At 46.4% G+C, this 20,924-nt stretch overlaps 1 protein-coding gene across 9 annotated transcripts in view; it reads left to right on the plus strand.

The window, feature by feature from the left end:
* Positions 1-16,163: 16,163 nt before the first annotated feature.
* The window catches only part of MTCL1 (microtubule crosslinking factor 1), a 140,320-nt gene continuing 135,559 nt past the window's right edge, over positions 16,164-20,924 (plus strand). For all 9 annotated transcript variants that reach the window (XM_053663534.1, XM_053663536.1, XM_037147470.2 and 6 more), the window contains exon 1: positions 16,164-17,312. In XM_053663534.1, the coding sequence (XP_053519509.1) occupies positions 16,254-17,312 (1,059 nt within the window). In that variant the 5' untranslated portion in view covers positions 16,164-16,253. The remainder of the gene's footprint in view (positions 17,313-20,924) is intronic.

Below are 20,924 nucleotides of genomic sequence, written 5' to 3' on the forward strand. Positions count from 1 at the left end.
AAGCCACATGGCAAAAGGGAGCACCCAAAGCCACATGGTCCTCACTCTCACCAAAGCTAAATGTTCTCCACTCTGCCAAAGCTGCATGGTTCTCCCCCAGCATGGCTGCCACGCTTGAATTTTAAATTCCTGATCCAGTCTTCCTCTGCAGCCCCATTTCCAACTCCTACAATCAGTTACACCTGCCAGCGTTCCTGTATTCTTCTAGCTTTACTGGGCTGCCATAATGAGTCTGGGCAGGTATGGCCCCATGGCACAGAGCCAATCATCTCCAAGCTCTCATGCAGGCAGTGTAACCAGGGGGAGTTACCTCCCAGTTATATCTTGGGTGGAAGTCACTTTCATCCTCCTGGCTCAAAGCATGGCCACAGCTATTTAACATATCTATGAAACCAGTTAAAGGTTATAGATGTGTTAAATGACCATGCCAGAGGTTAGCTGCAAAGCTGCTGCTGTACAAAATAGCTCTGTGGGGTCCTGCTCCATGTGTCCCTTCCCCAGCTCAAACCTGTGGGGGTTGGGGAGAGGACATCCTATATAATTTTCTAATATTTCCTGGACAACTTCAGTTCTGGCCCCCATTCCAAATCCCTATTTGGGGGCCCCATCTTGATGGGTCATAATGCTGCCTGTTATATTATGATGGGTCAAAATGCTGCCAAAAAACACAACTTATATTGACAGAAAGCCCTGAAAATATTGGTAGAATTTAAATTCAAAAACAAACAAAAAAAGAATGCAGGGAAGGGGACCAGAGGGCTGAAGAGAAAAGAAAGTAATTCCCTGGAAGTGAATGCACCCAAACAAGGGCTGAATTAAATGGCACATCTTTATAATCCACTCCTGCTAATTTTTAAAACCCATTGTCTCTGTTGGGATTACAAATGTTTTCACCCAATAAACTGGCCCAAAATAACACATACAATACTAAGTCCACAGTTCCAATCAAGCTCTTCGATTACAGTTAATGATGTTTTAGACCAGGGGTGTCAAACTCATTTTCAGCAGGGGCCACATCAGCCTTGCAGTTGCCTTCAAAGGGCCGAAATAATTTTAGGACTGTGTAAATGTAACTTCTCCTTAACTGTTAAGGAGTTGAAATTACATTCAGCCCTTAGAAGGCGAGCACAAGGCTGATGTGGCCCCCGGTGAAAATGAGTTTGACACCCCTGGTTTATACCCTTGAGATCAAGGTACTGTTTTATACATCCACAATTTTTGTCACCTTTGCTGTAAAAAAAATTTTTGACAAATGGTCACACTTCTCTGGAGTGTGAAGGAGAGGTGTGTGACAATTCCCTGGTGTCCGGAGCTCCCAGACCTGAAGATTCCACCTCACCAACCAGGTGGGTGAGGGGAGGGGCTGATAATGTGCTCCAGCCCTGAGGTTGCTAGTTGTGCAGCTTATGAGGAGCTGGATAAAGAGTTCAGAAAACCATCCAACCTAGCTACCCTGCTAGACACAGTTTACCAGAATCTTCTACTGATGCCTTCAATCCCTAGTGAATTTGCAGGAAGCAGAATGAGGTAAAGAAGCAGCTAATCTGAGTATCTCCCATGTGTCTGGCTAGGTGTTTCACACAGGTAGTCCTATGTATGAAAAACCTATGAGGTAAAATGTACGTGATCCACTTTGCATATAGCTGAATGACACCCATCGGTCATTGCCTCCCCACCCAGACTCCTCTTTCAGGGATGCCAGGCTGGCCATTGCTCCTGCAGCTGACAGCTACCCTCCATTGGGTTAGAGGCAGACACTGGGCCCAAGCTGGTCAATCAGATTTTCTCTGCAGGGAGTTCCAGAGCACAGGTAATGAGGAAAGGAAGGAGCTGTGGGGAGGAGAACTTCGCTGTGATCATGCATAGCCTAAGCCATCACTGAAGGAGACCAAACGCACACAAAGGGAAAGTACCAGTGAGAGAAAAGCCACAAGATAGATAGCTTGCAGGGAGAAGTGGAGACAAAGAACTCCATTGCTGTGGAAAATACAGAACCTCTGATTTTCTAGTGCAGTGTGACTCAACACCATTTCCATTTTGGGGTTTTATTTTTTAAGATTGCATTTATTTATCTATTTATCTTTAGAGAGTGAAGAAGAGAGGGACAAAGAGAGGGAGAGAAACATCGATGTGCAAGAGATTCATCAATTGGTTGCCTCTTGGCCACCCCCAAGCAGGAACCCAGCCCGCAACCCAGGCATGTGCCCTGACTGGGAATTGAGTCCACGACCTTTTGGTTTGCAGGCCAGTGCTGTCCATTGAGCCACACCAGTCAGGGCAACACCATTTCTTTTTTTTTTTTAGAAGCCTAAGGGACTAGCTGTTGAAGCCTTGCTAAAACTATCTTTTACTTATATTAAGTGGCTTGTGTTCCTGGTATAAAAGAATACGCAGCAGGTCCTCAAATAATGTCAGTTCCTTCAATATAGTTTTGTTTTAATGTTAATGAGAGGCCATAGGAACTTCCATTTATATCAATTAGTAGTCTATAGTAAAATTGGTTTCATTATACCTATTTTCACTCAAAGTCACAAAATATGTCTACAACCTTAAGTAAGGACTGAAACTTGGTGTATGTTCCAAATCTAGTCTGAGAAGAAACCTAATTTTGTGAGATGTAATTCTTGATCTTTTTCTGGGAAGAAATTTGCATTTTTGATTTTTAAAAATTAAAGCAATATAATGATAAACATTAATAGGATTAAGACTTATTCTGGGAAACCTGTCACCCACACGCCTACCCAGTCAACTGAGACAAAAGTGATTTTTAAGCAAATATTCTTTTCTTATTGTATCTGGTCTAATAATGATCATCTAATTACCTTTTCTTTTTCTTGTAAAAGATCCTTATCAAGAGTAAACTGTATTATTCTACTAGAGGCCTTTACCTCTATATGCAAGATTCCACTAAGTCTCATATCTGACTTGTCTGAAAATATGCTTTAGCAAGGGCAGTCAGTCATTCTCCGAGGCTGTGGTGACAAAACATGGCCTCATCTGGAAAATTCCTAGACAAGTAAATTCTTAAGTCCCACCCCAGACCTACTGAGTAAGAAATTCTCCTGGTGATGCAGGTAAGTGGAACATTTAAGAACCACTGTCCTGAGGACTCAAAAATTCATAAAGGTTGGATTCCTTTGAGGATGCCTTTGGGTTGGGTTGTATGGGAGTGGAAAGGACCCTTCCACAAACCACTTTTCCATATTCTTCTTGGCTCATAAGGGGCCTCATTCTAACAACAGATTATCCTGAAGACAGGAGCTACTTACCATTTACACTGTACACTGCGGGGGTTTGTTTAAGGAAGATGACCAATCGCTGCTCTACCTGCTCCCATGGCAACCCCAAGCTGTTGGCTGCACCTGGTTTTCCCACTCAGGAGGAGTTTAATGAGAAGGCCAAGCTGAGCTCAGCTCACAGGGAGCATGTCCGAGCAACTTAGCAAAACTGATTTGCTTACAGTTATTAGCCACGCAGATTCTCCATTGACATACATTTAGTTTGGGATAATATCATGTTCCCAGGAGGCCTCAAACTTAACAGATGACAAGAGCGCTTTCTTTAGAATGAGGAGCAGGGAACCTGCTCCCTTAATAATTGGGAAAATACAACTTTGGAAAATACAAAAATGGTCACCTTCTTTCTAGACCATTCTTCACCATTTTTCACCAGCTCCTCCCACCTTCATCAAGGGAAAGCTGTGTCCCCACTGCAGCACCGTCTCCTCTTGTCCCCGGAAGGGATCCGGTCTGGAGCGTGTCTGCTTTGGGTGGGCCTGTGGTGTGTGGGTCCTTGACTTCACGCACAAAAGACTTCACAGCATGAGTCTGTCCAGGTGATTTTGAGAGCTCAGGATAGTGAAACAAATCCTGAGGGCTTAGGATAGACAAAGCAACAGGAGAGAGCCTGGGCAGGGCTGTTTTGGCCTGTGGTAGGAAAGCAGTAAGCCACACGGGACTGCATGGGCTCACTGAGAAGTAAGAGTCACAATGGTAGAAGCTGGCCACAGCAGGGCTGCTTTGAACTCACTGAAAAGTCAGAGAAAGGGGGGCCTTAGAGGCAGGTTCAGGGGGTTAGCCCAGGATGAGCTTCCACTGCCCACACCTCCCTTGGTTGAAAGTCTTATGGAGACCCACAGAGTTTAGGAGAAAGAGAGCAAAAGTATATGCCGGAGAAAAAAAGGGGCATGGGCATACTCCAAGGAGAGCGCACTTTTCTTTATCTTGAGGTTTTTATGTGTCTTCTAAAAGTGGGAATTTTGGGAGAAGTTTCAGGCAAGGATTTCAATAAAGTATTTATCAGCTTTTCAGGTATGTCTTTCAATGTGCTGATTCATCAGCATATAAAGGGGTCAAAGTTATCATCTGGAAAGTTTCACCTTCAAAGAATGTCACCGAAGAACCAAGGAGGGTCTGCCCTGGCATGGTCTGGAATGAGTAAAGCATTTGCTCCTGAGCATCCTTGGTTAGGGAAGATGAGACCTTGCTATTTATTATCTGACTATAAACTGCTCAACAAGATTTTTTTTCCCCAGTTCTCTGTCTCAGTTTCCCTATTCCACTTGCTACGGAATTTTCCTAGTTTCTTACTATCCTGCTTCATGCTGACACAGCATACGTTGTCCTTGCTTGTGTCCTGGCTCCTTAAAAAGACTCTTTGAGTGCTAAAGCAGGGATTAGTCATCTTTGTATTCTCCATGTTTGGCAAAATTTACTCACTGAATGAATGAGCCTTAACTAGGCTGATCCAGATGTTTGGTGGGAAATGAAGTCAGCCAGCAGATCCTGAGACCTATTAAGTCAAACCTTGCTGACTCTGCGGATCTCTGCTGGGCAGGCACACACTCATGCACACACACATCTTGATGGTGATTTTGAGACAGGCTAGTAAGCTAGTCAAGTGGAACAGGGAAACAGAGACAGATAGTTAAACAAGCAGTTTGCAGCCATCTGGTAAGTTCTGTCTTCCTGAAACCAAGGGCACTTCAGAATAAGTGGGCCCTGGCTGGTGTGGTTCAGGGGACTGAGTGCCGGCCTGTGAATTGAAAAGTTGCAGGTGTGATACCCAGTCATGGCACACACCTGGGTCATGGGCCAGGTCCCTGGTGTGGGGGGCACGTGAGAGGCAACCAATTGCTATTTCTCTCCCTGTCTTTCTCCCTCCTTTCCTTTTTTTAAAAAAATAAATAAACAGAATACTATATTAAAAAAAGTAAATGGTTTGTTTAAAAAAAGCACAAATGGTATATACTTCTCCCCAGCCAGAGGGTAAGTAGCTTGAATCACTCTGTGGGAGATAGCAGAAATCCAATTAGTGCTATTAGCCAACCACACCCAAGGAAAGACGAAGTTTAGGAAACAAATCTCATTTTGGCACATCAGCAACATATTGATGAAATTTCTATTGAGAACTGCCCCCCCAAGATCTCCCCTAAACTCCCGGCCTTTAAACCCCTTCAGAAATGAAGGTCCGTCTTCGCTCTCCCTCCAGGAAGCACGCCTGCACATTTCCTCTTCCCCTCTTCACCTCCCACAGGCCTGCATCTCCTAAACTCTAACGGACCTTATGAGACTTGCAGCCCGGGAGCTATGGGCAGCAGCAGCTCGTCCCAGTCTAACCCCTGGACCCTGTCCGCAAGGTCCCCCTTTCTCTATCCTTTTAGTGAGCCGAAGCAGCCCAGCCTAGACTCATTCCCCCACCTAGTCTCTCCTCTTGTGCTCCTTCTATCCTAGGCCCTTCCTTGTTTCACTGCCCCCAGTTTTAATAAACGTCCTTGAAAAAATCAGGGGGACTTGTGTTGTGAAATCTTTCCTGCATGAAGTCAAGAACCCACATATTACCGGCCAGCCCTAGGTGACTCACTCAGAGCCAGGTCCCCTTTCTGGTAACAATTTCAGGTCACTTAAAATAACTTTTCAGTTTAAAAAAGCTTCAAATTGCTGTCATAGCTAATTGCAGTAGTTCATTCAAACAGAATTTGCTTCCACTGTCTTAATTCCAAACAACACACTTCTCTTAAAGGAAGGCACTACTCATGTGCAGGGTACATGCATTTCTATTCCCATCATAGAACTGCAAAAATATCTTTTTTTTTGCAAAAATATCTTGAGATTTCAAACTGCCCTTTGTCAACCTTGTCAGTTCCTTAGGGACTGGTCAGAAGTATACCTTTGTGTTTCAAAGAACAAGAGTTTGCTGAGGAAAGGGGGAGTATCAATAAGATGAGACACTTTTCTCAGGTGAGTGGCTGTGCGGGGACTTTGAGTGTCATTTACGTACAAACAGTGTAATTGCAGTGATAGCAGGAGCTGGCATGCATTAGGCTGCTGTTTGATATGCTAATCACAATACTCCATAATCTAGGTGGGCTGTTTGGAAAGAAAATTTAGAATTGGAGAGATCTGAAACCCTGTGAGGTTAAGTGACTCGATCAAAGGTCATGTGGCTGATTAATTAGAAATTTGCGTGTTTTGGGAATGTGCCAAAGGTCTTACGTTTAATTCATTTAATTCTCTGAATGACACTTGGGTGAGTATTTTATTACTACTATCTGCTGTTGGTGAAGAAGGGAAACAACGTGGAGAAAAGTTAAGCCTCAATATGCCAAGATCCTCTCTGCTAGTAGATAGAGATCCACTGATGTAAGAGATTCATTGAGGTCTGCTGAGTTTTCAGCTGAGATCAGTCTGTTCCCTAGTCTTTTTTTTCTTTTTTAAGATTTTATTTTTATTTATTTTGAGAGAAGGGAAGGGAGAAAGAGAGGGAAAGAAACATGTGGTTGTCTCTCTCATAGCCCCAGCTTGGGATGGGGCCCATAACCCAGGCATGTGCCCTGACTGGGAATCGAACTGGCAACCCTTTGGTCTGCAGGCCAGCATTCAAACCACTGAGCCACACAAGCCATGGCAGGGTGTCCCAGTTTTTAAACCAGCAAAGAACACATGCAGCCTAGTTTCCATTATCACATAAAAGGCTGGTACTTTATATCAGGAAAAATCCTCTATAATTTTCTATAAATTTAAGTTAACCTTCTAGTTTGTTCCTGACCAAACTTACCATTAATAAAATATTTGTGCCTCATTCCATTCAAAGGCTGTCTAAATTGCAACAAAGATTTAATTAACATTGGGAATCAGGAGCAAAAGAAACGTGCAAGTGTGTTTTTTTCATTTCCCCCCTCATTTGAATGTATCTAGCAATGATAGATGGGTATATTCTCTGTTCTTAATTTAAAAAAATTAAAAAGTAAACGTTCAGGTTCACATATTTGGACAGGTATATTTATACCTTTCAATAGCGAAATAGATAGATAGATTGATTGATTTATCCTTTTTTCAAGAAATTTCTCAGCAGCTAGCAAGGCCTCTCTCAGACTTCCCTGAAATTTTCACACACTGTTGTCCTGGCTGTTCATGCAGGATAAATAAAGAAGTGCTGTTTAGGCGTTCTCCTCCCTGTGCTTTACCCTGAAGCTGGCCACGTCCCCATGATAGGGAATTCAGAGTCAGCCATGACCCAGAGTCCTCAATAGCACTTGGATAGTGTACAGGGGCAGAGCTGAGGGGCTGAGACAGGGGCGTTGTGAAGGAGATGGGTGAGCATCTACCCTACGCCTGGCGTATGGTGGGTGCTCAGCAACAAAGTGCTCTCTGAACAGATGGCTTAGAAGTCTTTGAGGGAGGAGAAAGAGGATAAAGTTGATCCTTCTGGATCCTTTTCTTCTCAGCACTTGTCTGCCCCTCTGTCCTCTAAAAGTGCCTTCCTATTAGAATTTCTGGTACCTAGTCCTGGCTGTCCTTTTCCTCCCTCCTTAGGTCAACCTGTGGACAGACACAGCTCCAGTAAAGCTCAGTGTCTTCCAAACACACAAACAGGAGGTCCGGCATGGTGGCAACTCTCTCCCTAATCATTATTATGGAAAACTGCCATGGAAGGCGAGGAGCTGAAGATGTCTAAATCTGTGACCTGATAAACCAGTTATACACACACATACAAAACCATCAATAACCTAATGTACCTTGATAACATGATATTTTGCATTCAAGATGATATTATTATTACTATATCAAGGCCTTTCCTAAAACATCTTGTTCAATCGGCATCTGGTCCCATCACCCTGTCTCTGTGCTCAGCGAATGTCTGAGACTGAGAGACTTACAGGTTTTGAAGTCATGGATCAAAGGTGTGCTTCTCATCTGCCCTATAGCACATAGATACAATCCGAGGGCATTTTTGGCAGGTTGGCCCTTGTCCACTGTTGATTCATTGTGTAGCACAAAGGGAAACTGGTCCAAACACACTAGTGTCAATGAGCCAACACTGGAAATTCACAAGTAGGCTCTGCTTTCCCACATCTAATTGCTTCCTTCTTTGACCCTCTCAAATAACATTCTCTTAGAACATTTAAACTGCCAAAGGGATCTGAACATAATCAGTTATTTCAGGAACGTAAGGCCCGCTTTTCCTTGGATCACCACATGGGTTTGTGCTGCTCCACACTCAGTGGCCTTAATGAATTTTTTAATTAAAAAACTGCTTCTGCCCTGGATGGTGTGGCTCAATGGATTCAGTGCTGGCCTGTGATCCAAAGGGTCGCTGGTTCGATTCCCAGTCAGGGCACATGCCTGGGTTGCAGGCCAGGTCTCCAGTTGGGCCCACGCAAGAGGAACCACACATTGATGTTTCTCTCCCTCTCTTTCTTCCTCCATTTCTCTCTCTCTTAAAATTAATACATAAAATATTTTTAAAAATAAAAATAAAAAACTGCTTCTCCACCTTTTCCAATGTTAACTTATATAGAATTAGTTTGAACAGAACTTATCCTTCCTATAGTGACTCCATGTACTCCCAAAGCCTCCAATTTCTGTGTAATATAAAACCTTCCTTCCACCATGGACTCACTTATGAGTGGAAATTCTAAAAATGCCCTTGGCTTTTTGAACCCAGGGAGCAGCTATTTAGAATTAAACTTCCTGTGAAGAAGAAAGACATCTGCCCGACGACCAGTTCCTTCCTTCCAGCCGCCTCTCTAGCAGTGCTCCTGCGTGTCTTGAAAAGGGTGCTCAGTTTCACCCCTAGGAACGGTTCACCGAAACACTGCTGGGTGCCTGACACCCAAGGCAGAGAGGGCGGCAGCGTGTGCTGGGAGGGGGGGTCAGAGTATGGGGGTAGGGTGTGCAGTGACGTAGCACTTCTGAGTGCAAAGCCTGGCCCTGCCACTGCACAGTGTCGTGCTGTTGGTGAGTTACTTCTTTATCTTGTGCCTTGGTTTCTTCATCTGTGAAACTGAGAGAACAATGATACCTCGGAGCTGTTATTCCATTTGATAAGGCTCATTTGCTATCGCCACTATAAAGCCTTGCCAGATCTAATTATTTCCTTCTGTGTTTTTTTTTCAATTTGCAAAACAAAAGACCTATATATTGTTTTCCAGTGAGAAATAAACTGTCAAGCACATTTTTTTGCCCGTAAACAGATTTATATAGGAAGATAAACTACTGTCAGAAAGTCAGTTGGTGGGCATAGACTCAGAGATGTTGGTATTACAAAGGAATAATACATCACCTGATACATTCATCTCTACTAGTAAAAGCTAATGTGCAAATAACAAGAGGCAAAGTAAAAACAGTTCAGTTAGTTTGGGGCAGCATTTCCACTGTTCTGGCAAGAACAAAATACATATAAATATATGAGATTCAAAATACAAATAATGTAACTTTTGTGACTCATGTTGTCACATTTATCTATTTTTTTAATTTCTTTTTTTTTAATTTCTTTACTTACTGATTTTAGAGAGGAAGATATGAGGGAGGGGGAGAAAATGGATTTTTTTTTGTTCCACTTCTTTTTTTTTAAATTTATCTTTAGAGAGGGGGGAAGGAGGGAGAGAGAGGGGGAGAGAAATATAGAGGTGAGAGAGAAATATCAATCAGTTGTCTCTCACACATCCCCAACTGAGGGACCTGGCTCATAGGACAGGCATGTCCCTGACTGGGAAAGAACCAGTTGGGTTTGCAGGCCAGCGCTCAATCCACTGAGCCATGCCAGCCAGGGCTGTTCCACTTTTTCATGCATTCATTGGTTGACTTTTGCATGTGACCTGACAGATGGAACCTGCAACCTTGGCCTATCAGGACGACGGTCTAACCAACTGAGCTACCCAGCCTCATGTTTTGCATTTAAAAGTGGCATTGCTCTTACACAAAGGGTTGAGGAGTAACGAATATTTAAAGAATGAGTTACAGAGCACTTCTTAGTTATTTTTCCAATCAGCAGTCCTCAGAGACCAGGTCATAAAAGTCAAAAATCAATTGGTGAGCCTCAGTACTCCGTGACTGAGAATTAGTTACATTCATACAGCAGGGCAATTTGTTTAGTATTTGTATTTTCCACTTCAGTGAGCCTTTGTCAATTTTAAATGGTTTAATTTGGCTGAAGTTTTTTCTTTTCTTTTCTTTCCTTTTCTGTTTTTTTTTTTTTCCCAAGAGGAATATTGGGATTGGTGGATTCTCAGCTGAAATACAAGTGCTCTAGACTTCTTAAAAGCTTCACACTAAGGGCCAAACGGTAATGGAAATAGCAACTTCAGTTTAGTTAAGAAAGTTACCTCTCAATTGCATCATTCAACCCACCGTTCATTTCAAGAGGAGTAAGACACAAAATTCATATAAAAATTACACTGTGATTCTTTATGTTTTTCATACCCCTCAAAATGGGCAGGAGCACTTGCTTGCTCTCAGCAGTTCCCAAATTTACAAATTCTTAAAAGGGTATGAATCTGCTCTGAAGTTTACTTTGAAAAGCTCCAGGCATCTAGAAGATATTAACTGCTGATGCTTTGATTGGGCTTTTTTCACATTTCATTATTTTAGATTAAAATGAGTTTTAATTTGAAAAAGCTCTGAGATAACTATACATTTTGTTCCTCTTCTTTGGCTGGATGTATATGTGGAAGTAATATAAAGGAAAACCTTGGTCTCCATAACTTTCAGTGAATAAAACAAAGATGACTGGCATAGCTCAGTGGATTGAGCGCGGGCCTGTGAACCAGAGTATCGGGGTTTGATTCCCAGTCAGGGCACATGCCTGGGTTGCAGGCCAGTTCCCAGCAGGGGACGCATAAGAGGCAACCATACATTGATATTTCTCTCCCTCTCTCCTTCCCTTCCCTTCTCTCAAAAAATAAATAAATAAAATATTAAAAAAAAAAACAAAGATGAAATCCAGAATGTTCTACTTGATAGAATGTTGTCTAAGATTCTAGAACCCTGCAGACTGAATAGATGGAAGGGCATCATCTTAAAGAAGGGATTTAAGCAAAAGACAATTCTAAGTTCTAATAACTCCCTTAAATTTGATGATACATTTTAGAAACTTTTAAGAGTAGGAGCAAGAAAAGAAAAAGAAAGGCAACTTTTAAGACTGTGGAATGTGCGTGGAACATTTAAGGTGCCAGACAAGGACAAATATATTACTCTTGTTGTCTTTAAGAGTAGAGACCGGGAGGAAAACTACAGTAACAATAGTGGCTTTTGCAGCTCTCCAACTCTGCAAATTCCCAGCTGTCTTCCCTCTTGACAACTACTTGCTCCACTGGAGAGTTATGTTATATATCAGGCAAAGATACATTAACTAGCTACTGTGTGCAGATTTCTGTACCGCCTTGTGGCTCTGTACTAGAGAAGACTATACTCTACAGAAGAGAGCAAGGATATATAACTCTAGAGTTGAGAGAGAGCCCCTTGCCCAATAAGAATCTTCTCTTTAGCATCCTTGAAAGACGGGCATTTGCCTAGGCATCTCTCTTCCAGAGTACTTGCATTTGTACTTTTGGAGACAGCTAGTCCACTCTATTTCACTTATCTTTTCAGGGATGAAAACAATCATGTCCTTCAAATATTGTATTAATGAAACACAGAATGTTTGGGATGTTGAATAAGCAATTACTTTTTATTTAATCTCCTCTTTCTATGTTTCTACAATTATTTTATTTTTCATTACTTGATAAATTTCCAAACTCACATTAGTAGTTCCCTGATTATATTTGAGAAGCATCCTACAGAGAAAATAGAAATAAACACAAATTCAGTTGTTTGGCAGAGAGGACTTGGGAATGCATGAAATAGCTGGATGCTGTAGCCTAGACTATAAAATGACATTATGTTGGCACAAAAGATAAGGTCCTTGCTTCACTGCAGAATAAAATCAATTCATGGAGCTAAAGGCTTTCTCTTCAGCATCATCTCCAAAGAAGGCTTTGATCTGGGTAATTATCAAGGTGGTTTAGCTGCTCAGAGCCTTTAAATATAACAATAATGCTTTTTCAATCTTTATGCAGCCTTTTTCAAGGAGAAAAAAGACCCATTAAAACATAAAAACTATGTTTCACTTATTCCTATATTTGTAAGACAGAGAACTAATGCTATGTTCAGTTTCATCTTGCCTTATGCTGACAGTCATAATTATCAACTCACCAGAAGCACACACATCTGTAAGAGTTAGGTGATTTATTGCTCATGGCAGTGAGGGAGGATAATACCCTGGGAGCCCTCGTTAAGGGTGTTGGAATGGACATGGATTTGAATTTGTGTTAGATGATTTTGGGGAGTGTTCAATGAAGTATGGCTTTACTGTGGACCAGTTGTTGTCAGGAAGTGGGAGAGCTCTATGACTGGTTATCTTTATAAATCATATCTAAAAAGAGGGGCAACTAGAACAAGGCTAAAGTTGTCATTGATAAGAAGCAGCAGTCACTCAAAGTAGCTGGGAGAGAGGGGTTTTGTCATTTCTGTAGTTTAGAAAATGTTCGTGTTTTATCTGTGTTCGGACATGACTACGGAGTGGTCTCATTTTTGTCTTGATCCATCCTGCTCCTAGTCTGGTCTCATCTGATGCTGAGGCCCTATGGCATCGTTTATATTGAAGAGGAGAAGCCATGGCCCAGCTGCGAGAGCCAGGCCTGATCCTAGGGACAAAGAGGCCTAGGTGTTAGTGGAGGCCAGTTCCGGGTACCAGAGACAGCTTTTTATCCTTCTAATAATATTTTTATATGAGATTATAAGTCCCATAAAGTCAGATGCCATGTTTTTTTTCATCCCTGCTATACCCAATATTTATATATAGCCTAGTAATTTAGAAGGTGCTCAATAAATAATCTTTAAATGGATGAGTATATGAATTAATGAGCGGATGAATGGGCTGTGGATATTCTTTAACAGTCTTCTACTTCAAGTACATGTAAAAGAGTTAAACGAAGTGAAAAGAGTGCATGTCTTAGTGTAGGTGGATATAACGACGAGTCTATCAGATCCAATTTGGGGGAGAGGGTAAGGGAGGGAGAGAAACATTGATGTGAGAACGAAACATTGATGTGAGAATGAAACATTGATTGGTTGCCTCTCTACACGCCCCGACCTGGGACTGAATCTGCAGCCTAGACAGAAGCCCTCAGTAGCAATCGAATCTGAGAGTTTTCAGTTTAAGGGACAACGCTCCAACCGGTTGGTCCACACTGGCCAGGGCAGGGTTCCTTTAATTAGTGTACTAATACCTTTAGGCTAACTTGATTGAACACCACAAGTTTTTTTTTTTTTGTCATATGTGACTTGAAAAACATGTATTACGCAAGCATATATCTCTTTATACTACTTGTAACTCCCCAAACATTGAAAAAATAAGGAAAAGGGAATGGCCACAAATCGTATGGTCATTGGGCTCATAGTTCTGGAAAACTGACTGAAACATTTTTAAGGTGACTTTCACGGTTACATATGATCTAAGGAGTTGGCAAGTTTGTGCTGAGAGTCCTGGACACAATTCTTTGGAAATGTGAGGGTGTTGGAGACTTCTGGGTCTCTGGAGAAAGTTCTAGGTGAAGGTCCTGGACCCTGAGTTCCAGTCAGTTGTGTTCTGGGGACTGACAGCTGCCACTTTCTGATTAGCGGGGCAGACTCCCGAAGAAGAGAGTTAGAGTGTCCTCTGGAGGAGAGCTGGCCCCTGGTGTGGCGGCTGGGCACCTTTCAAGCCTTTCTGCAGTGTTGCCATCACCAGGACACTTTTCTCTCCCCAACACTCCCTGAAATATAGCTATGATCTTGTTAAATACTGCACCAAAGGAGTTTCAGTACAGATTATAATTTGTGTGTGCTGTCACACATTTAGAGGAATTGTCAGATTAAGAACGCACAGAACATGGAGACCGCAGCCAGAGCCTGAGGTTCAGTGTGCTTAGAGCTCAGCCCAGGAGGCCGGGGTCTGAGGAGGACGCAGGCAGGATGTCTTCTGGGAGGCTGGTTCTCTGGACTTCCAGGATTTGAAAACAATCGTTTTATCCTGCATGTTTTGAAAAAGGTGGCTAGGTAGGGTACTTTGTGGTTAAGGTTACAGACTCTGATGTGTTTTTTCATCTTATTTTCACAAATCTGTCCCTTTTTCTCTATCCTTATTATCATTGCTCCTCATCAGCCGGCCACCTGTTCTCCCCGCCCCAGCCCCCGCCTCCTCAGTGAGATATTTCTAAGCAAGTAAGACCAGTCATGCTCTTCCCAGGGCTCCTCCAGCCTCTGGGATAATGTCCAAACGCTGAAGCAAAAGATGTGGTCCCACCCATCCTCCTGCATATCTCACCCACAGTCCTTACTCTGGCAAGTCCTAGGCACTCCCCACAAGGCAAACTCATACTTCCAGGAAAGCTCCAATCTCCCTAGGCCAGGTAAGTGGCCACCCTGGAAACTGGTAATTATTGCCCGCGTCTTTGCTGGGAGGCAAAGTCGAGTCTAGACCACAGTCTGGGCCTTATTCATCTGAGTTTTACCCAACATCCAGTGCCTTAGACTAAAACTGTGCTCGATGGTATTTGAAAAGCACTTTATAGTTTACGCAGTGTTATCCATACTTGCTCATTTAATCCCACAAACACTCAGGTAGCAGTGTTTTCCAATTATACAGGGAATTATAAAGGGAACTGAGGCCCAAAGAGTTCATTGGCTCATGTTAGACCCTCCAGTGGCAGACAGATACTCAAGCTCTTGGTTCTCTGAGGGGATGGCGTTGAAGGTCTGAGAATTCTATGGGCTTGGGTGTAAATCCCAATGCAGCCAAGGACTGGCTAAGGCACCAACTGCTCTTCCTTGCGCCTGTGTCCTTAGCCTTAAAAAAACAGTAATTCGGGCTTGTTATGAGGATGAAATAGAACAATGCTTATGAAGTTGTCTGGCTGGCAACCGGAACTATAAATTTGAGTCCCCTTTCTGACCCCAAGCTTGGCTAGCTTCGTCTCCTATTTCTACGGCAGCTCCTCCTTCGGTGAGTTCCGGAAGCCACGGGGCGAGGGTGCCAACTGTGGAGCACTGTGCCTGTTTTGACGCGATACCTTGCCTCGGGGACCAGCAATCCTTAATGGAGTGTGCAGGCTACAGGCACAACGTTGAGAGGACACTGGGGCAGGGAGCTAAGCGGCCCTGGGAGGCAGGTGCTGGATGGAGGGGCCTCTGGGGGACGTTGGTCAATGGAGGGCAAGAGGCGCCCGAAGGCACAATCCACAGAGGGGCCCACCCACGCGTCCCGCCTCGCCAGTGCCCCCCCCCCCCCCATTCACCTCTCCTACTGCCCTCCTACTGGCAAGTACCCGGTACCGTCTCTGGGGACTCGAAAAGCCAGTAGGGTCCCAAGGACTCCTAAGAGGGCTGGGGGTCCGCAGCCTGCGCAGGAGCCCGGACGAGTGAAGCCCCGCCCTCCTGCCCCCACCCCGGGCGCCGGCCGGACATGCGCACCGGCGGCGGGGCGCGGGGAGCCGGAGGCCGGGAGGCGCGCGTGCAGTTTCTGTCTGTCGGGAGCGGGCACGGGCCGGGGCGGACGGCGCTTCGGGGAGCCGCCAGCCGTGGGCGGGGAGCAGGACGAGAGCGTGGAGGGCGCCTCCGGTGCTGCCTGACGAGTGCAGTGCGCGAGGCTGCAGCAGCTCGCCGGGGATCCCGGAGCGCAGCGTCCAGTAGATGCCGGCAGCAGGAAGCCGCCGCGCCTTTGAGTTCAGAGAACTCCGGCGGCAGTGACCTCAGCCGGAGGAGAGCGAGGCGGCTGCGAACGCGGGATCCTCGGGCTAAGGGTGCGGGGTGGGGGGCGGCGGCACGGGAGCGCGGGGCGCAGAGCGGGCGGGGTTGGGGAGACAGTGATGAGCCAGCGCGCTGGGAGGCTGAACGCTGCCGCCGCCACCGGAGCATCTGTCGTCCGAGCTGCTGCCCGCGGTCCGGGCTTCGGCCATGGAGACGCTGAATGGCCCCACGGGCGGCACTCCGGACGCTAAGCCGCAGCTGCCTGGCCAGCACCACCGCCACCACCATCTCCACCCGCTGGCTGAGCGGAGGCGGCTGCACCGCGCACCCTCGCCCGCCAGGCCGTTCCTCAAGGACCTGCAAGGCCGGCCCGGGGCGCCCGGCCCGGCTCCTGCCGTCCCCTCTGCCGGCCGATCACCGGCGCCCGCCGCCCCGCGCTCGCCCAGCCTCGCGGGCAAGGCAACGCCCTCGCCAGGGACCCTGGCCGCGCCCGGCCGCCTCTCCCGGCGCGGCGGCGGCGCACCCGGCGCGAAGGACAAGCCGCCACTGGGCGCCGGAGCCAGGGCAGCGGGCGGTGCCAAGGCCCCTTCGGGCCTCAGAAGGGCGTCTCGCGCTGCGCCCGCCGAGCCGCTGCCCCGGGCTGGAAAACCGCCGCCGCCGCCTGGGCCCTCGGAGCCGCTGCACGCTGCTGCGAAGGGCCGCAAAGCCAAACGCTGCTCCGCGGCCCCCCCAGCCCGCGCCGCCGGGCCCCCGATCCCTGCCGCCCCAGTCCCCGCGGTGGTGCTCGCTGTGACCTCCGCGACCGGCGCCCCTGCCCCGGGCTCCCGCATCAGCCACACGGACAGCAGCTCGGACCTCTCGGACTGCCCCTCCGAACCCTTGTCGGACGAGCAGCGCCTGCTTCCCGCCGCCAGCAGCGACGCGGAGTCCGGCACCGGATCGAGCGACCGCGAACCCTTGCGAGGAGCCCTCGGGACGAGTCCCGCGGCGCGGGGACCTCCTCGAGTCAGCCCCGAGCCTCCGGCGCTCCTCGCCGCACCCCTCGCCGCTGGCGCTTTGCTCGGGGGTCGGAGCAGCCCGGGCGGGGGGCCCGCGGGGCCCTGTGGGACGGAGGATGCCGGGGGGCGCGCGCCGTCAGAGCGAGCTGTGTCCGGGACCCCCAGGGAGCTCGGCCCGGGTGGGCAGCCCCCACTGGCACCGGCGGCGGCGGAGGAGGAGCTGCTGCGGGAGATCGAGGAGCTGCGCTCGGAGAACGACTATCTCAAGGTGAGCAGACGGCTCTGCCGCAGGGGTCCCGAGGCGACCCTAGGAGGCCTGGTCACGGGCGAGAACCCGCGAGCCCAGCCTTCCTGGTCCCGACGAGCGCTTCTCTCCGTCTTTAACTTGCGCGCCCGGAACGCGCGGGGCTTGGGCATCTTCTGCCCAAACTTCCGGAAGGACCGACAGGACCTGTGGGTCCGGGCAGCTTCTCCACCCACTTAGCTTTTCTTGTTTCTGGAAGGCTTGCTTCTGTCTCCTGATGCCTTTTCCCTGCCGCTGTGCTGGGGGAGAGGTGGTTATAGTCGCATTTTGGATACGCACCGACCCCCGTCCCCGCCCAGAATAGGTGCCCACCCGCAGCTGGGGGAGCAGGTCATCCCTGGCCCCGAGTTCCCGCCGCCTGCGCGCGGGTCCAGCCGGGAGGGGCGGGGAGGCCCGGCTGCAGGCGCGCCTGCTGCTTCTCTGGCGATTGATTACAGGAAATCTGGCGCCCTGCGCGTCATCGTCAGGGGTGCAGGCAGCGCAGGTAAAGGGGGCCACCGTTTCGTTGATAAGCCTTAATTAGGTTCAAGGGTCCCTTCAGCAGGGCCTGGGCTGAGGGACAACAGTGTTTTGCTTCTCAGGCTTCTGTAAACGTTCAGGAACCAGTTTTCCCATTTCAGGAGAGGCCACTTGATTCTCTCCACACTCACTTTCGAGGGAATCGCGACTTCTGCCGCCCTGTCTCTGGGTGTTTCCGGCAGGGCCTGTGACCAGTGGCCTCTTGGTTTTCTTATCTTTGGGGCACTGAATGTAGGTCCATGTTTTCTAGGAGGACAAAGTCTGGCCGCAGAGCAGAGGACTTAGTGTTGGGGGAGGGGGTGAAGTTAAGAAAATCGAGGTGTGAGATGATTTGAGAGAAAATAAGGGGGATACTATTGAGGGCAGTGGTTTTAATTTATTGTCATTCTCAGGTTCGTAAATAGCTCCGGTGATACAAACATATTCATGCTTCTGTTAAGATGGTAACTTACGAGTATATCCTCCCAAACCACTGGAGTGGTCCTCCTTTATCAGTAGGTTATATGATTTGCACCGTTTTCTCAGCAAATGCTGAACCTGCCTGGTGGAGGCCCAGTTTCTGGCCAGTGCGACCGAAGGTGTGGGCTTTCATGGTGAATGGTGGTGTCAAACTGGAATCAGTTAGTTGTTCCGTGTTCCTGGCCCTAAACGTTTTATCAGGAGCTGCTCTGATTAGCCGAGCCCTGTGGTTATTTTATCTTGTGCAGAGAGGTAACAGTGAGGCTGAGAAGAGACCTGAGGAAAGAGCAGACTGGGACTTGGAGTGCGATGTTTGAAGCGGTGCATTTGCTTTTGTCACCTGTGCTTATGTAATAGACAACAGGGTGAAATTCAAAGGTGTTGACAAGAAAGGGCAACTCTGTTGTCTGATTCTATCTGAAAACAGCACTTTGGCAAATCTTCAACAAACACAAACTCCCTGAGGCAGGAAAGATAATCTAGTTAAATTTTGTAACCCCCAACTCTTAGCATAATCCCTAACCCACAGTGTTTCTGATTAAATTATGTTTATCCAAATTATGACCGCTAAGCAAGAAAAATTACTTGCTATAAGATGTCACTTGATACATATTTCATCTTGAGGTAGGCGGTCAACATCATTTCAGTGTTCCTTCCTGGGTAACTGTTTATTTTGTTTATCTCTTTATATTGTTTGTTTCTCAGTGAATGGAACAGAAGTCTGACCCTGGGAGTCTGGTCTGGTATATTTGATATCTCAGTGAATCTTCACAGCAACATGGGTATGGGTGTTGTCCTATTTATTATAATACAAATTTCATAGACAAGGGTGCTGAGACCCCCAAAGTTGAAATTACTTCCCCAGGGTTATATCTGATAAGTGGTGCAGCTCCTGTTTTCCCTGCCTTCAGAGTCTTTGCTCTTTTCACTGCACCAGACTGCATCCTCTTTCCGGCAGGGTTGCTTTTCTCCGAGTATGCTGCTCGCTCTAGAGTTTTATTAGCTCAAAATGTTCCCAGTGTTTAGCTTTCCTAGGGGATCTATTTTCTTTTTAGGTGAAAGGGTTATAGTGAACATCTCTCCAAATGGTCATGTAAGTCCCACTGGCAATGTTTAATTTGTGGGAAATGTTCAGTTGCCATTTCCTGTGGAGCAAATATCACAGCGAACTGTTTACTGTGTTTGAGTCCATCTCCTAGCCTTTCTCTGACAGCAGGAGAGAGGAGTGGTTAGAGGAGGCCTGAAGGAGGAGAGGAGACCAAAACAGTGATCACAGATATATGTGTAAGAATGATCACAAATATATGTGTGAGTTGCGTGTTTGCTCATTCCAAAGCTGAAATTACAGTAGTTCAATTTGGAAAAGAAACAGCAATCCTGGTAGACTTATAAAGGTCAGTAAGCCTGTCCACTTAAGCAAAGTTGGGCAGGGAGCATGCTTGACCTCATGGGGCAGAGGCAGTAGACACGCCCTTTGCATGTGGTGTTTAAAGCACGCACACACATTTTAGGTTGGCACTTCTCTTTTTGTTGCTTTTGTTGCTCAGTGGTACTTTTTTGGATGGTAGGTAAAAGTGCATCCTTGACGTACTGCTTTCCTAGGGACTATTGCCCGGAACTCTGGTGATTGGATAGAGCATCTCTCTGTTCAAATGTTATCTAACAAGAAGAGACTCAGCCCGGAAATTTTATTTCACTATATTCTGGAGGAATGTGACCACATTAAGTATTACATTCCTTCCCCAGCCAGTTTCGTCATCATCACTGTGTAAGACTGCTATACTTTTGAACTAGAATGACATGAGGTGTAACAAATCAGAAAAATAAGGCCTGCAAAACCATAGGAGGATGTCCTCTTAATTGGTGAATTGAAGTGGAATTTTCTTGGTTTTTAGCCAGATTGCTGTATTTTTCCAAAATGTCAACAGAGAAGTGCATGCTTCCCATTGTGCTATATGAGGCTGTCCCTGACCCTGCTTTCTGTGCATTGTCTCCCTTCATTGAAGGACACCAAAGTGACTCAAGGAAAAATGCAAAAATCACTCAGTCCATTTTCGTAAACACAGTCAACAGAGTACTCTTGCCCCGTTATCTCTGGAGAACACGAATATATTTGGAAGTATTTAGAAATTAAGGTGAGCAGTTCACTTACCAAAAGGCCTTTGCTTCTTAAACCAAACCCATGTATGTTTCTTAATGATGAGGAGTTCTAGAAAATGTTGCTGGTGTGTTGCCCCCTGCCAGCCTGCTTACCACTGCTGTGTTTTGCTTGAGTACTCTGAGATAGTCAGGCAATCTTAGTGCTCATTGTGAACATATTAATTATGTTCTCTTGTTTCCACAGGCTTTTCAGGAGTATTTAATCACTCCGAGTCTGTTGGTCTCTTTTGAAAATGCTTTTCACGTTACTGGTGATGCACGCACAGGGCCCCCACCCTTGCTCTCACATAGTGTACTCTGGAGAGCAGATGTCCTTCCTGTAGGATCAGCAAGGATTGCTGTGCTCTTATTTTGCTCTGCTTTCTCAGTTACTTCATAAGAATTATTTTTTGGTTGAAAAAAGGAAGCCAGTGCTAGGTACAAGGACAAATAAATTGA

Source organism: Artibeus jamaicensis, unplaced genomic scaffold, assembly GCF_021234435.1.
Source record: "Artibeus jamaicensis isolate MK-2021 breed Jamaican fruit bat unplaced genomic scaffold, CSHL_Jam_final contig_3205, whole genome shotgun sequence".
Lineage (NCBI taxonomy): Eukaryota > Metazoa > Chordata > Mammalia > Chiroptera > Phyllostomidae > Artibeus > Artibeus jamaicensis.